The following is a 14,440-nucleotide window of genomic DNA, read 5'->3' as shown; positions in this document are numbered from 1 at the left end:
TATTACTCCTATTCCCTTGTGTCATTTAATTGTGATCTGTTCCATCACAATATTTGTTTTGTCCCACTGTATAAAGGCCCGGATTTGTGGAGAGGCCACAAAGGCCCGGACCTAGGGCGGCAGAAATTTAGGGGCGGCATGCTGCCCCAACAAAATTTTGAAATTTTGCCCCCACACGGAGCAATGGGGAGCTCTCCCCACTGCTCCGTATGGGAGTTGAAAAGTTTGCGTATGCGCAGTCGAGCGACGCGGGGGGGTGCGCGTTTGCGCATGCACGCTCCGGGAGAGGGGCGGGGCGCCCAGAACGTAAATCCAGCTCTGACTGTATAGTGTGCAAGAAAAAACTCATTATACCGGAGCTTTGTGAAAACTTTTGTACATGTAAATTTGGTTGGGCAGATTGACCAATTTCTGCAGTATTGTCTGACAGCCTGGCCATGTATGTCACTTTCTCTTTGCTGTTTTAACAGCCCATCCAGAGGTTCTACTGAAATCATATCTGATCTATGCAAACTGTAAATTTCATTTGATGGTGTATAGTGGATCAACAAATGAGCAAGTCACAGCTTTCCTTCACTTCACTTTATATCCAGTGGCCTGATCGAGCTCAACAAGTGTTTGGCCATAACGGTGTAAAGCAGTGCATATTTGCCTATAGTTGGTCATCTACCTTGCAAGACAGTTCATATAATTCATATGATTTATAACAATTATAAATTTATAGGGGGCCTAAAAATGCCAAAGCACTAAAAGGGGCTTCAGCAACAGTCCTTAATGTAAACAAAGAAAAACCAAAGTAAGCCTTACTTACAATTAGGACATACAGTTAAGTTCCCCTGAAAATGTTATAATAAATTGAACCATATAAAAACATTACCTCATTCCATATTGGATTTAATTCATTGTCCACAGGCTTTGTTTTCTTCTTCTCCCCTGTATACAAAAGAAATTAATGCATTAAACTTCATTACCCTTTATTAAGAGAAACACCCCACTGGCAAAACATTTTATTTTTTTTGTGTTAAACACTGCTGTGCAATACTTCCGATATGTAGTCATAATACGAATACACAGCTAGAAGCAAACACCCTAACTAAAAATGTATGGACTTTCTAGGAAATATGCAATGATGTACAGTTACATCAGACTACTTGCTTATTACTTAAAAGGGGTATAATATATAATTTACACAATTCCTCTTTTGTATGTGTATAGTGAACATGTGACAATTATAAAATGAGCACACGTTAACCCCTAACAAGCTGAAACAGTTGGCTACAGAATGACTGCAGCTGATGTCTCACTTCTCATCATACACCATGGGGTGAAGGGAAACACATAAAATAAAAGCTAAGATCATGCCAAATCCCATTTGGAAGCGGTGACTCATCTGACTTGATTTCCTCTCTTTCTACTCCTACAAAGAACTTCCCAGGCCTGTATGCATATTCTAAACAATGGCCTTCAACAACTCGTTGCCTTATTAGATGTTTTTTTGGGATAGGGATCCTGCATATTTGCGCATTGTGCAACAATATTCTACCAAATTATTATGTGCAGTCTTTGTGAGTGTTTTAAGAAACAGAAACATTATGTAGAACAGAAAGGGGGGGGGGGGGAATGGAGAGGGAACATCTGTAAGACATTAAAAGCAGACAGACAAGCAACACAACTTGGCTCACTTTATCTTCACCAAAGTTTCCAAGCGCTTTTTGGCAAATCTCAGTTATACAAAAAGTATACTCCAGAAGCACCATGTCCACTTCAATTTCAGCATGATTCAGTATCTGAAAGGAATCCCCCAAACACAACGTAACTGGTAAAGGCACAAGCACTTTTATATGCACTCAGTACCCATTGTTGTGTTCTCTGTGAGTACATAATTATATACAGGACAAAAATTTCACAATACAGTTACTTTCGGTCTCATGCATATAATATATTGTTGGTGGTGCAGGTTTGCATAATGTCCAGGTATTCCAGCTGGATTGCCAAAATGACCTGTTACTATCATACTAATTGAACCCAGCCCCGAGGAGTTGCTGTTCAGGAAATACAAATCACAGGACTATAATCATTATCCACCTTTTCCTCCTTCTGGCAACAAGCAGGCAATAACCAAAGACAGCTAATTGGAATCTATGAATGTGGTTCTTTAATACAGTTGTACAAACTTAAAAAAAAAAAATGAAAAAATTACTTTGCAGGACTAGAAGAACAAACTCCAGGCTAAACTATATGCATTGCCCGGCCCATAGGATATTCACATTTAGAATATGTTATGGCCCATTAAACCTTTATTAGGGCCCCCTTTATAACATTTTTGGATGTAGGAAACATTGAAGTACACTGTACCAGATATTTAGCCATTGTTTGAAGAATATCTAGGTCAGCACCCTAACTAATCTTCAAGCTGTTTTTATAAGGGTCTCTTGGAGATCAAATAGGGAATCTCCCGACACTTCTCCAGGAGCCCCCAGGGGCTTACAATTTGGGAACCAAAGGACTAGAACATTTCTATAAAAACCAGCCATATGGAACCATAGATGAGACTAGATCCTCTGGGAGCAATAGAAAAAGATGGATTACATTACAGCACTGAATGACACATTTTTAAAATATCTACTGATCATTAAATCCCTACAAATGTATTTGGCCCTCCATTTCACTGGTATTCACTGATAAACTAGCTGTCAGCAATAAACACCCAGTTTACAAACAAGTGTGACCAAGAGCTTTCTGTGTAGGTGTAATATACACACAGGATGTTGGATGCTGTAAGTGCAGATTATCAGCGACATAAAATTTATAATCCTTTATATCCTTTGGGATAGTTCTGAAGAAAAATAAGGTAGAGTGCTAACAGTAACTCAATTCATAGGAAATACACACCCAATAAATACAGTAACTAAGGACTTGCTTCTGTCTGCTCTGTCAGTTTGACGACTAAGTAGATGGAAGTCTGTCCATTTCTATCTGCAAGCTACTCTACACTAACGCTTGTTGGCACTGCCCTTAAACCCTAAGAGGGTCATTGTCTCATTTCAGTATTTATTTTGTATCCATATATAAAACACCCTTCTAAAGTCCCTGGGAAATGCCAAGCTCCAGGCTTCAGATACAGTAACAATAAAAGCAGCCCTCTCAGCATTCCTTTGACTCAATTCTAGATAAGCAGGAAACAACCTTGGGCTGATTGCCTTTATGGAATTAGAATATGGAAAGGCAATGACAGTCACTACAATTTTGGGTGCTTTGGTATATTTTAGTAGTTTGGGAACTTCAGTTTTCAGTTAAAGACACAGAATACCATATTTCCAAGCAACAAGTAGTGGCACTTTAAAGAAGAAGGAAAGGCTAAAGCTGGCCATACACGCACGATTAATTGTACAAAACAATATTGTACGAAACCTCACTGGGGGGGGGGTGCCAGAATTGCTTACATTTTGTCCCGGGGCTGGAGAATCACCCCCAGTGATTTTTACCTTTCCTTCGCCTTTAATGTAATTGCAATAGCAAGCACCATTGGATAATTGCCTGCTGCAAACAAGCTACTAAAAATCACAGACACGAAAGTTGTGGCATAGATCTTTTCTAAGCAACACTTCAGTTGGCCTTCATTAGCTCATTATACTGCCCTACAACTGAAAATTATACTTGGTTGTTGTGCTTACTGCTACCTTGGCAACCAAAGAACAGATTGAGTGCACGGCTTTATATTTATCATTATTCTTTTTTTTTTTTTTAACTTTTTTATTGAGAATGATAGTTATATAACAGTGTCAGCGATAGTATATAGACTTACATTTGGTACATCAATAAACTGTTCATTTGTTAACCATATATATTTGTTGTGTTTCATTCTTTAAGGTGGGGGATAGAAGGGGGGGTAGGGAAGGGGTAGGGGATGAGTGAGGAGATAAGGGAAGGGGGTAGATAGGGGGTGAGCAAGTCAGGATCTTGCTTTTTTCAGATCCTGGCTTGCTAGGGAATGGAAGGTAAAAACCATAAAATTGGAACAGTTGGAAAAAACTGGTGTTATAACCAATCATTAAGTCAAATTGATCCTGTTAGAGTACTTCTTTTTTCTTCTCACCGAGATCCGGGTTCCACCTATATGTTTCTCTCGTCCATGTGTCCTTTGGGACTTTTCAGTTATCGTTTATTTATCATTATTCTTATTTGATATTTCTTATAATTAGGCCCTACTATGTATCTTCCATTCTGACTTCCACTCTGGTTTCCTAACCAGCTGTTAATTCCAAGCCAGGCAGCAGCGCAATGGCAAATGTACATTACAGTATACCAAAATAAACTTAAAAGTTTATTTTAAAGTGAACTACCAGTACACTGGCTTAAGCAATTGAAATGGAAACCCTGTGTTAGATAAAGAATTTATGCTTGTGTTGTGGGGAAAACCTTGTGTTTTCCTTTACGCATGTGGAGGTTCCTTTACAATTGTTCATGTCAAAAGGCTCAAGCAATCATAAATTTGCCCTTAAATTTTATTTGGGTTATATATACTTTATCTGACCTAGAAAATCTTGTAGCACATCTGCACAGAATAGCACAAAAACTTATGGGATTCTACAAAATCTGACCTTCCATGCTGTAATGTAAAATCTGATGAGATAAATTCATATGGTTTATTGTTTTGCCTACATCTGACAGTCAATGTATTTCCATTAGAAACAGCAGTTTGTGAGAATTAAAACACAGCATGCAGTCACTTGTTAGATCTGTAAATTTACAGATAAGATGTCCTGGTGGGCCCAGAACAAAGATCCCCAAAAGCCCCCAAGTCCAGCAAATTTGTGGCAATGCTATACCAATTCTACTTATTAAACACAAATAGGTTTATATTAGAGATCTCTGCTAGACAATAAGGGGTCTGGTAGTACACATTTAATAGGCCTAGGGAAAAAGAGGTATGACTAGGCAAGCACAGCCATTTGTTTAATATATTTAAATACTCTATGCAGAAATTCAGCTATTTCATTCTATTTTGCACATCATTTCCCAGGGTGAACTGTTATGTGAAAATTTTGTTTACAAGAAAAACAACCCTGTATTATGCACTGACACACCTCTATGTGAGAGACTGTGTAGGTCATTTTTTCCTTTTCAAGCTTCAAAATGAAAGCCAAATAGACACCGCTCTTTCTGTACTTTTACTCTATTTTCTCTTAACATACCCAAACCTATTCCTATACAGCAACTCCTATGTTTGGACAGGGATAGGCCTGCTAGTGTAAGGTGTGCAGTTGCTCTCTCATAGTCGAGAAAGAGTGCCACCTAAGGCAAAGTTCTCCCCTTGCTTAGGCACCTCTGCATGCATTATGTATGTGTAACCCCATTTTGCTAGAATATCACTTATCCAGCTAGTTAGGTTAGACGAGCAAGGGGTACATTGGATTCTTTTTCAAAGGATGGGCCTTCATTATGTGGAAGAGTATGTATGAAGGGTGTTATTCTTTTTTGATAGAAAAGAAGTACGCCAGGAGTTTGCTTCCAGCAAACTGGAACTAATAACTTTTATTGTCCAAGACAATAGCAATGCAATGCAGGGTAATCAGTACTCACAATGCAGATGGAATGGCAGCCAAATAAAGGTACAAGGTGCATCAGAATCAGAATAGTGCACCACTATGGACTGTAGTTGGTAAGCAATCTTTATCCTTAGGGTTTCCACCTTAATGGTTTAGGGAGAAGACTATGCCTGATACCCTTGTCAGTCCTGCAGTCCCTACACTAAGGGTCACATTTACTTACTCACGAACGGGCCGAATGCGTCCGATTGCGTTTTTTTTGTAATGATCGGTATTTGGCGATTTTTCGGAAAATTTTCGCGACTTTTTTGTTGCCATTCCGAATGTTGCGCAAAATCTGCCAATTTTTTCGTAGCCTTAAAACTTGCGCGAAAAGTCGCAACTTTTTCGTAGCCTTCACGCCGAGTACGAAAGATTTGGATTCATTCAAGCTTCAGTATGGTGACTTTTCTTGGGCCAGGTTGGAGCTGCAGAGTGCCATTGAGTCCTATGGGAGACTTTCCTTGGGCCGGGTTGGAGCTGCAGAGTGCCATTGAGCCCTATGGGAGACTTTCCTTGGGCCGGGTTGGAGCTGCAGAGTGCCATTGAGCCCTATGGGAGACTTTCCTTGGGCCAGGTTGGAGCTGCAGAGTGCCATTGAGCCCTATGGGAGACTTTCCTTGGGCCGGGTTGGAGCTGCAGAGTGCCATTGAGCCCTATGGGAGACTTTCCTTGGGCCAGGTTGGAGCTGCAGAGTGCCATTGAGCCCTATGGGAGACTTTCCTTGGGCCAGGTTGGAGCTGCAGAGTGCCATTGAGCCCTATGGGAGACTTTCCTTGGGCCAGGTTGGAGCTGCAGAGTGCCATTGAGCCCTATGGGAGACTTTCCTTGGGCCAGGTTGGAGCTGCAGAGTGCCATTGAGCCCTATGGGAGACTTTCCTTGGGCCAGGTTGGAGCTGCAGAGTGCCATTGAGCCCTATGGGAGACTTTCCTTGGGCCAGGTTGGAGCTGCAGAGTGCCATTGAGCCCTATGGGAGACTTTCCTTGGGCCGGGTTGGAGCTGCAGAGTGCCATTGAGCCCTATGGGAGACTTTCCTTGGGCCAGGTTGGAGCTGCAGAGTGCCATTGAGCCCTATGGGAGACTTTCCTTGGGCCAGGTTGGAGCTGCAGAGTGCCATTGAGCCCTATGGGAGACTTTCCTTGGGCCGGGTTGGAGCTGCAGAGTGCCATTGAGCCCTATGGGAGACTTTCCTTGGGCCGGGTTGGAGCTGCAGAGTGCCATTGAGCCCTATGGGAGGCTTTCCTTGGGCCGGGTTGGAGCTGCAGAGTGCCATTGAGCCCTATGGGAGACTTTCCTTGGGCCGGGTTGGAGCTGCAGGGTGCCATTGAGTCCTATGGGAGGCTTCCAAAATCATGCTAAGTCTGAAAGTTTCGCCCGCCGCTTACGAGCGTTCAATTTGGATTCGTGGGTTAGTAAATGTGCCCCAAAGGCAGCAGAGCCTGTAAAGTAAAATACCCCAGCTATTCTCTCCTTGTTTGAGCCAGAAAGCTGCTCTTGCTAACTAAGGGTAAAGACACACGGAGCTACTAGTAGCAGCTACTTGTCAGGGCTACAAAAATAGACAATGTTGATCATTTACTGATAATTGTCTCTAAAGGCAATTCTCACTACTGTCTATGGAAGGAAATTTCTGGTAGCTGCTACTTCTTCAAGGCTACTAAACTTCAGAAAATACCCTGCCATAGACGATACTGGTCATAAGGCATATAGTCCAATAATAGAGAACATTCTTATAGCAAAACAGATACACAAGCATCTGCCCAGTAATAGTTAAATAAGGAAGTGTAGAGATTTAACGCCATAGGGACTGTTAACCCTATAGGTCCCTACACATGCAAAATTACAGCCTACACTGACTGACTGTGTGAGGAACTTGCAGTAAGAGAAACTACTAAACATCTCAGTTATTATCATCCTTTATTTATATAGTACCAACATTTTTGCAAACAAAAACAACTGTTGGAATCTTTTGTCGGGGGGGGGGGGGCAGAATTCCCAGGAAACCTATGAACATGGGTTTCATTAAAGCAGATTGTGCCCTGGTTGGAGTCAAACTTAGGACACCAAAGCTAGAAGGCAGTAATGTTAATGATATTCCATGCATATTTTGAGAGCACTGGTGGGGGTGTTGCCTGAAGTTCAGTTAGTGTTAGGGAGAATGGCCATCTCATAAATACACCTGAACGTCCAGCTTAAAAGGTCAGTTATGGTAAGATTTGTGGCAATTGTGTATTTTCATTTTTGAAACCATGCTGGGCCTTCAATTGGAACCTAAGCCCAAGTATGGATTTTGAAGGGGGGATTGAACTGAAAAAGTTTGACAACCATTGACCTATGCTAAGGGCATAATAAGAACACTATTAGCTGTGCCTAGGTGTAAATACTGAGTTTATTTAAAGACCAACCTGAGGTATATTGCTGATACACTTTAAACAGTCTTATAAAGATTTTCCCCCCATATTATAGCTGATACGATGGCTGCATTACCACTAATTTTAGTTTTATGATTTTATTACAAGTAAATGCTTGACCACTTTTTTGGGGGGATCATCAATCTCTCTATCGCTCTATCTGGCTGCACCTTATTTCTGACACTTGAGCTTTTGCTCAGATATTCAGTAAAACACTATGCTTGGACCATATTGATAAGTCCTAACTCAAATCTGTGGCCTAGTCCTTGCTAAACAGATAACACTCCATTGTCCCTGGCTGGAGATAAAGTCACATGGGGTTTCTATAGGTAGCTAATCATTTTTGTCTGGGAATTATTGAGCCCTTACTCAAAATAATTAATCTTTGAAAAATATACTTTCACTTTTAAGTGCATAGAACTTGACATTTGTGGGTGTACAGTAAGCTCTTTGGGGTACATTATCTATTGTTTTTCTTTTATAAGAAAAAGGTATTACACAATCATGAAAGTTTAAACATAATTAATGAGTTAATGTCTGTTTTTTTTAAGGCTTCAGCTCAATTTAGTAGCTGAACCACAGGTATAAGCAGAGACAGAGAATACAGATACCTCCACCTTGCAAACAGACTAACTTAATGGTATTAGTTCTTGTGGGTACATTGCATGGATTTTGTTTCTGCGGTTTAAAGGCTGGGAGTGGACTAAAAAGGAGCATTTATTAGGGTGTGGTGTGGCTTAAAGGTGAATAAAAGAAAGATCCCATCTGTATAAGTCATACCTTAGGTCAATTAGAAGCAGTATTTCCACAGCGAGAGTCAGATTATTATCTTTACATATTTATTAAACACCAGCTATTTTTTTAGCCCCCTTTACCAATCCCCCCTGATTTCCATTAAAAATACATCAGCACAGGGTACTTTATTGCCTAGCTATTCCCTGACAAGAATGAGTGGGTTGATGTGCAGTACAATCCATGAAACCACCCAATCCCAAACAATGAATAGCTTAGAAATGAACATATATGGCCATCCTAGCCAATTACCCCAGGCCAGAGCATACTTTTATAGAAGAGGTGCACCAGCCCAGGGTAGCAGGTTAATATTTTGGAATGGGGTGCCTAACATATTGGCATGCTCCAGGTGTTTTGTCTTGCATCTGCCATTTCATTGTTTCCTTTAAAAGTTCAGATTTGTGCTACACATAACACTGCTGTTTTAAGCTTATCAACTGAAAACACCTTCATTGTAAATAGCTACAAAACTCATCTTAACATAAAAAGGTGATAACAAATGCCAGGCAGGTCTAGTTAAGCCGAACTTCCTCCATGAAAACAATGGCCTAAGTGTGCACCATATGAGAAGAAGCAAAGGGATCAGCTGTTGTGCATGCCTTGTTTTGTGTGAGCACAACAGATACCTCAATATAGCCACCCTAACAATACCTGCTCCTGTGCACACACCAAGCTTCCTCCGGCACAGAGGCAAATGCACTGCCTGATGGTTATGTTATTATAGCTGGATATTGTGCTAATCATCTTGTAATCTTCTTATAGTTGGCTTACGAAGGCAACTATCTTTATCTGTAGGTGGCTCCTTAAAAGTCACACCTGTCAAGGACGCCAAGTACATGGTAAAATTGTTTTAATGCAATGCATACAGTGAAATTCTTTAGGATTTTTCTGTAGGTGTTGTCTCATTACATTTACTAAATTCCATTTTTTTTGCAAAATCTCTCATTATCAAGTGACCTGATTCACATGGTTGACTTAAAGGGGAACTCTACTCAATTTAAAAAAATAATGAGAGAAAAGGTAATTCCTAGCAACTTTCAAATGCTTTAGAGATGGATTAATATTTGTACATGGTATTGGTATTCAATGCAATATCTGTCTTGCCATTTTCTATTCTTTGTACAGTTTTTCCTGACAGCAAAAATCAGCTTTCCTCTCAGCCAAGATTAATTCCCACAATGCCTGGCATGTGTTTTTACTGTTACTATGCTACTATTATTAGGCAGAAGAAAGACAAAAGGAGAGGTTGGGAGATCGTAAAGGGCACCTATCACCCCTATATTGGGCAGGATTTCCGAAGACTACAGTTCTGTATGTGCATGGCTCCTTCTCTCACAGGTTAAAATCTTGGAGCAGCAACCACTAAGGATTGTCACCGCAGAGTGAACATTTTGACCAAGGTATCTTAGAACTCTACTGAATTACTTACCCAGTAGAATTATTGGCATTATTGTTGGTTGGAACAGGCTCAGGTTTGACTCCCCGATACAAATTATATTTTAGTTCTTTTCAGAAAGTTCCAATTACAGAAAGCCAACTCCCACAGGCTCCATTATAAGCAAATCTAATTTTTAACAATGATTTAATTCTTCCATGTAATTAAACAGTACCTTGTACTTGATCCAACCAAGATATAATTAATCCTTATTGTAAGAAAAACATTTCTATTGGGTTTATTTAATGTTTAAATTATTTTTAGTAGACTTAAGGTATGGGGATCCAAATAGCGAACAGATCCCTTATCCGGAAACCCCCAGGTACCAAGCACTCTAGATAACAGGTCCCAGTACAGCTAGGCGCCCATCATGCTGTAGAATAAACAGAAGTAACTGGGTTGGAAACTAAGAAGGGCAGAGAGGTGTTTCACTGAGTTACCTTAGTGATTCAACAGAAAAGTATGTCAAAGTGGTATAATGTTTTATTTCAACATGTTAATCATAGTATTTATTTTTCTTTTTAGCATTACTTATGATTGCCAGTAATAATACTTAAACCAGAGTTAAAGGGGAAGGAAAGTCTAAGTCACTTGGGGGTGCCAAAATGTTAGGCACCCCCAAGTGACTTAAATCGCTTACCTTTTACCCCGGGCTGGTGCCCCTGTTGGGAGAGAACAGCACCAGCCCGGGGTAGCAGCGATTGCTTCCTCCTTCCTGTATCGCATGCGCAGTAGAGTGAAAAGCCGAACTTTGAATAGAGAAGTCGGCATTTTGCTCTACTGCGCATGCGTTTGTCCTGGACAATTGGCTGCAGCGTGAATAGGGAAGAAGGAAGTGCTCGCTGGAGGTACCCTGGGCTGGTGCAGTTTTCTCCTAACAGGGGCACCAGGTAAGCGTTTTAAGTCACTTGGGGGTGCCTAGCATTTTGGCACCCCCAAGTGACTTAGACTTTCCTTGTCCTTTAAAATTGTAGAAAGGTAACTTAAAAGGCCAGTATTGGTTTTTTGGGGGGAAAGTAGTGTTTGGTAAGACAATTAAAACATATGTTCTAAAGTTAATTGTGCTGAAATAAAGTCATCATAAGATCAGTAGCCTCATAAGGTGCCAGATACAGTTAGTTTTAGTATAGGTAAGTTTATATACCCAGTGATGCATCCATCTGGGTAATTATATACACATCAAATTGACCTGCACCCCTGTACACTATATGCCACTGCTGTAAATCCCCATGTGCAGCTACACTAAGCCATTAGATGTAGATATTGGTATCATTCTTTCTATATGTTCGACATACAATGCTGTACAGAGATTGTTTTTTTTATTACATAAGGCTCTGCCCTTGTGAGCACATGAAAAATAAAAACACTATTTACATATAAGCAAGAGATTGGCATGTCCAGGTTTACTCATTTTTCTTATACATCCTTCTGTTTTACAGAGCTGTGGAATATATTCTTGGTTTATAAACAGTGGGTAATAATAAAAACAAAAAAAGGACAAACCTTAGAAGCTGAAACCTATTAATATATACACAGTAGCTATAGGCATGCTCACCAACATTCTTTATACCTAATTTTAGAAACCCCTTTCTTTGTCTTAAGCTGGCCATACACGTTCAGATTTTAGCTGTCTTGCAACGAACGTTCTGATATAGATTGTACACTTTCATGCCAGATGTCTTGGCCATTAATTGTTGCCAGACCACAATCGTACGAAAGTTATGTCCCAGAAATACATTGTTGGTCGCCCATGGATATTGACAGATACACAATAGATGCAAAGATATTATCATTATCTGACAGAAATTTTCTAACCTGTCTGATCAACTAAACAACCGAGCGCCATTGTACAAAAATTGTTACTCACCCAGTTTATTAATTGTACAAAACTTGTTTTGTAGGATTATATCAGTGAGTGTATGGCCAGATTTACAGAGTATAATCTATTACATTTATAAAGCAATGCTGAATGGCAAACCAACATGTCCTGCAGGAGGAGAGTAAAGTTTATTCTGTTAAATGAATCACAGCAATAGAATTAAGTTATAGGTCACCCAGGTGATTTATGGAGATGAACACAGGCTAGGTGAATATGATTGCCTGTTACTACCTTCTGTTATATGGTCTTGCATTTAACAGATAATCTATCGGAATGTATCTCAAATGTATTCTATTTCTAAAAACACCCACTGTGTAGTATTGTATAGATATGTACAGATGGTATGCCCTAGCGTAGAGGTGCAGTGAGCCCAACTATAGTGAAACCCAAGGGCTATATCTACTGTATTCTGGTTGCCGCATAGAAGCTATATATCAGGCAGATATAATCATATCTTGATCCATGTTTGTGCATCATGCTTTGGTCACTGTTACTGCCCCATTATAGGTGTGCACTTGTGTTAGGCCTCAGTGCCTCAGCTGATGCTGTTATACTAAAATTCTCAGCATCCCAATAACATCCAAATGCCATTGAGGGTGTGGGGACTGGTTAAACAACAGCCAGAGGGCTATAGGTTGCCCAGTAATGATACATTCCCTACATTCAGCTCCCAAAGACATGTATTTAATCGTGCTGGAACTCACTGCAGCATGAATAGAAAGCAAAACTCTGTACGTACTTGCCCTATGGAGCCAAACTGTGCCAAAAACTTTCCTCTCCTAAATTCCTACAGGAAATTAGTCACATGAACCATTAATTAGAAGCAAAAATTCCCCCTCCTCGTGCCCTTTTTTATAAGGTTACCCGGCCATTCAGGCTGCACTGATTGCATTTTCTAGAATTGCCTGTAATATTCCTTGTGATCTTCATTGAATTGTTTCCCCAACAAATACGCTGCGACTTTCCTACAAGACTCCATATACAGTAGGGAAATATTACACAATAAAACAAATCCAGACCTGTTTATTTCAATGCTGTACCCTACAAACCAGTTGAAGCTTCGGAAGCAAAATAGGTCACAAAATTGCGCAGGTATGGGATCCATTATCTGGAAACCTGTTATCCAGAAAGCTCCGAATTACAGAAGGGAAATCTTCCATAGACTCCATTTTAATCAAAATTTTAAAAATTATTTCATATTGCTCTGTGATAATAAAACAGTGCCTTGTAATTTATCCCAACTAAGATATAATTAATCCTTATTGGAGGTAAAACAATCCTAGTGGGTTTAATTATTGTTTAAATTACTTTTGTAGATTTTTGCAGGTATGGAGATCCAAATGTGTAAAGACCCCTTATCCAGAAAACCCCAGGTCCCGAGTATTCTGCATAATAGGTCCCATACACTGATGCCAAACCGCTAAAAGACAGAACTGTTGTGTATTTTGCACATAATTAAAAGAAATGCAATAAAACTATTCTTATGTATAACCACAGTGGAACAACAATACAAACACCCTAGCTATCTGTAGCACTGAACTATGTTTTTATTTACATTACACAAGGTTACCTTTAGTAGCTGATATAATGTTGGAGTAGTAGGTGGCTGACTTTTATACTAAGAACTACTTTTGCAGCTGCAACTACTATTGCAGCTGCTAAATTGTTAGCACGCAGTCTGCAGTTGCAATAGAATGTGTCTGCTTGAGTTGCAAACACTCGTTTCTGTTGTTGCTTCAGACCAATCTCTTAAAATCCGGGCACTTTCAAAAGAATAAATGTACCGAAGTCTTCTGTGTAGGTCTCTTACCTTTAAAGATGATAGTTACTATAGGGTCTGGCTTCCCAAGCTTGGTTTTAGGGATGTTAGCTGCAGATTCCACAATGACTTTTAGCATTCTTGCAGATTTAGGGTGGGCTAACCCTTAAGGTAAAAAAAAGCTAGAGAGATATCAGCTGGAGACAGGCTGTGGTCCTAATAATGGGGCAGGCACTGAGCACTTACATGCAGAACTGATGAGTGTGGAGGAAGCACACACAGATGGGAATGTGGTTACTTTAAAGAGAAAAAAAAGTTGGGTGGATCTATGAGTAATTACTGCTGAAAGGAGTAGGCAGAACTGCAATGTAAACTGATCTCTGCCTTTCCACATAGCAAAACAGGTCCTGGCCTGACTTTTTTTTTGTATAGGAAAAAAAAAAAATATGACTGTCCTGGGTTGCACTGAAGGGGTTAACGTGGCTGAAACAGAAGACGCAGACTGACTGTACTTTTCCTATTACATGTTTATACTTTGGCTTCTTGCCTGTTTAGCAGTTCATTGTTAAGCAGAC

The 14,440-nt window shown here is 40.1% G+C and overlaps 1 protein-coding gene across 9 annotated transcripts in view; it reads right to left on the bottom strand.

The window, feature by feature from the left end:
- myof.1 (myoferlin, gene 1) overlaps positions 1-14,155 on the bottom strand; it is an 83,959-nt gene extending 69,804 nt beyond the window's left edge. For 8 of the 9 annotated variants that reach the window (XM_031904680.1, XM_031904683.1, XM_031904681.1 and 5 more), the window contains exons 1-2: positions 13,917-14,155; positions 878-933 (exon numbers count right to left, since the gene is read on the bottom strand). In XM_031904680.1, coding sequence (XP_031760540.1) covers positions 878-933; positions 13,917-14,004 — 144 coding nt within the window. In that variant the 5' untranslated portion in view covers positions 14,005-14,155. Of the gene's footprint in view, positions 1-877; positions 938-13,916 lie in introns of all 9 variants that reach the window. The other variant, NM_001128651.1, reaches the window with a different exon arrangement.
- Between the last annotated feature and the right edge of the window lie 285 nt (positions 14,156-14,440).

The sequence above is a fragment of the Xenopus tropicalis genome, chromosome 7, assembly GCF_000004195.4.
Source record: "Xenopus tropicalis strain Nigerian chromosome 7, UCB_Xtro_10.0, whole genome shotgun sequence".
In the NCBI taxonomy this organism is placed as follows: Eukaryota; Metazoa; Chordata; class Amphibia; order Anura; family Pipidae; genus Xenopus; species Xenopus tropicalis.
This window is presented reverse-complemented; position numbering and strand designations above follow the sequence as displayed.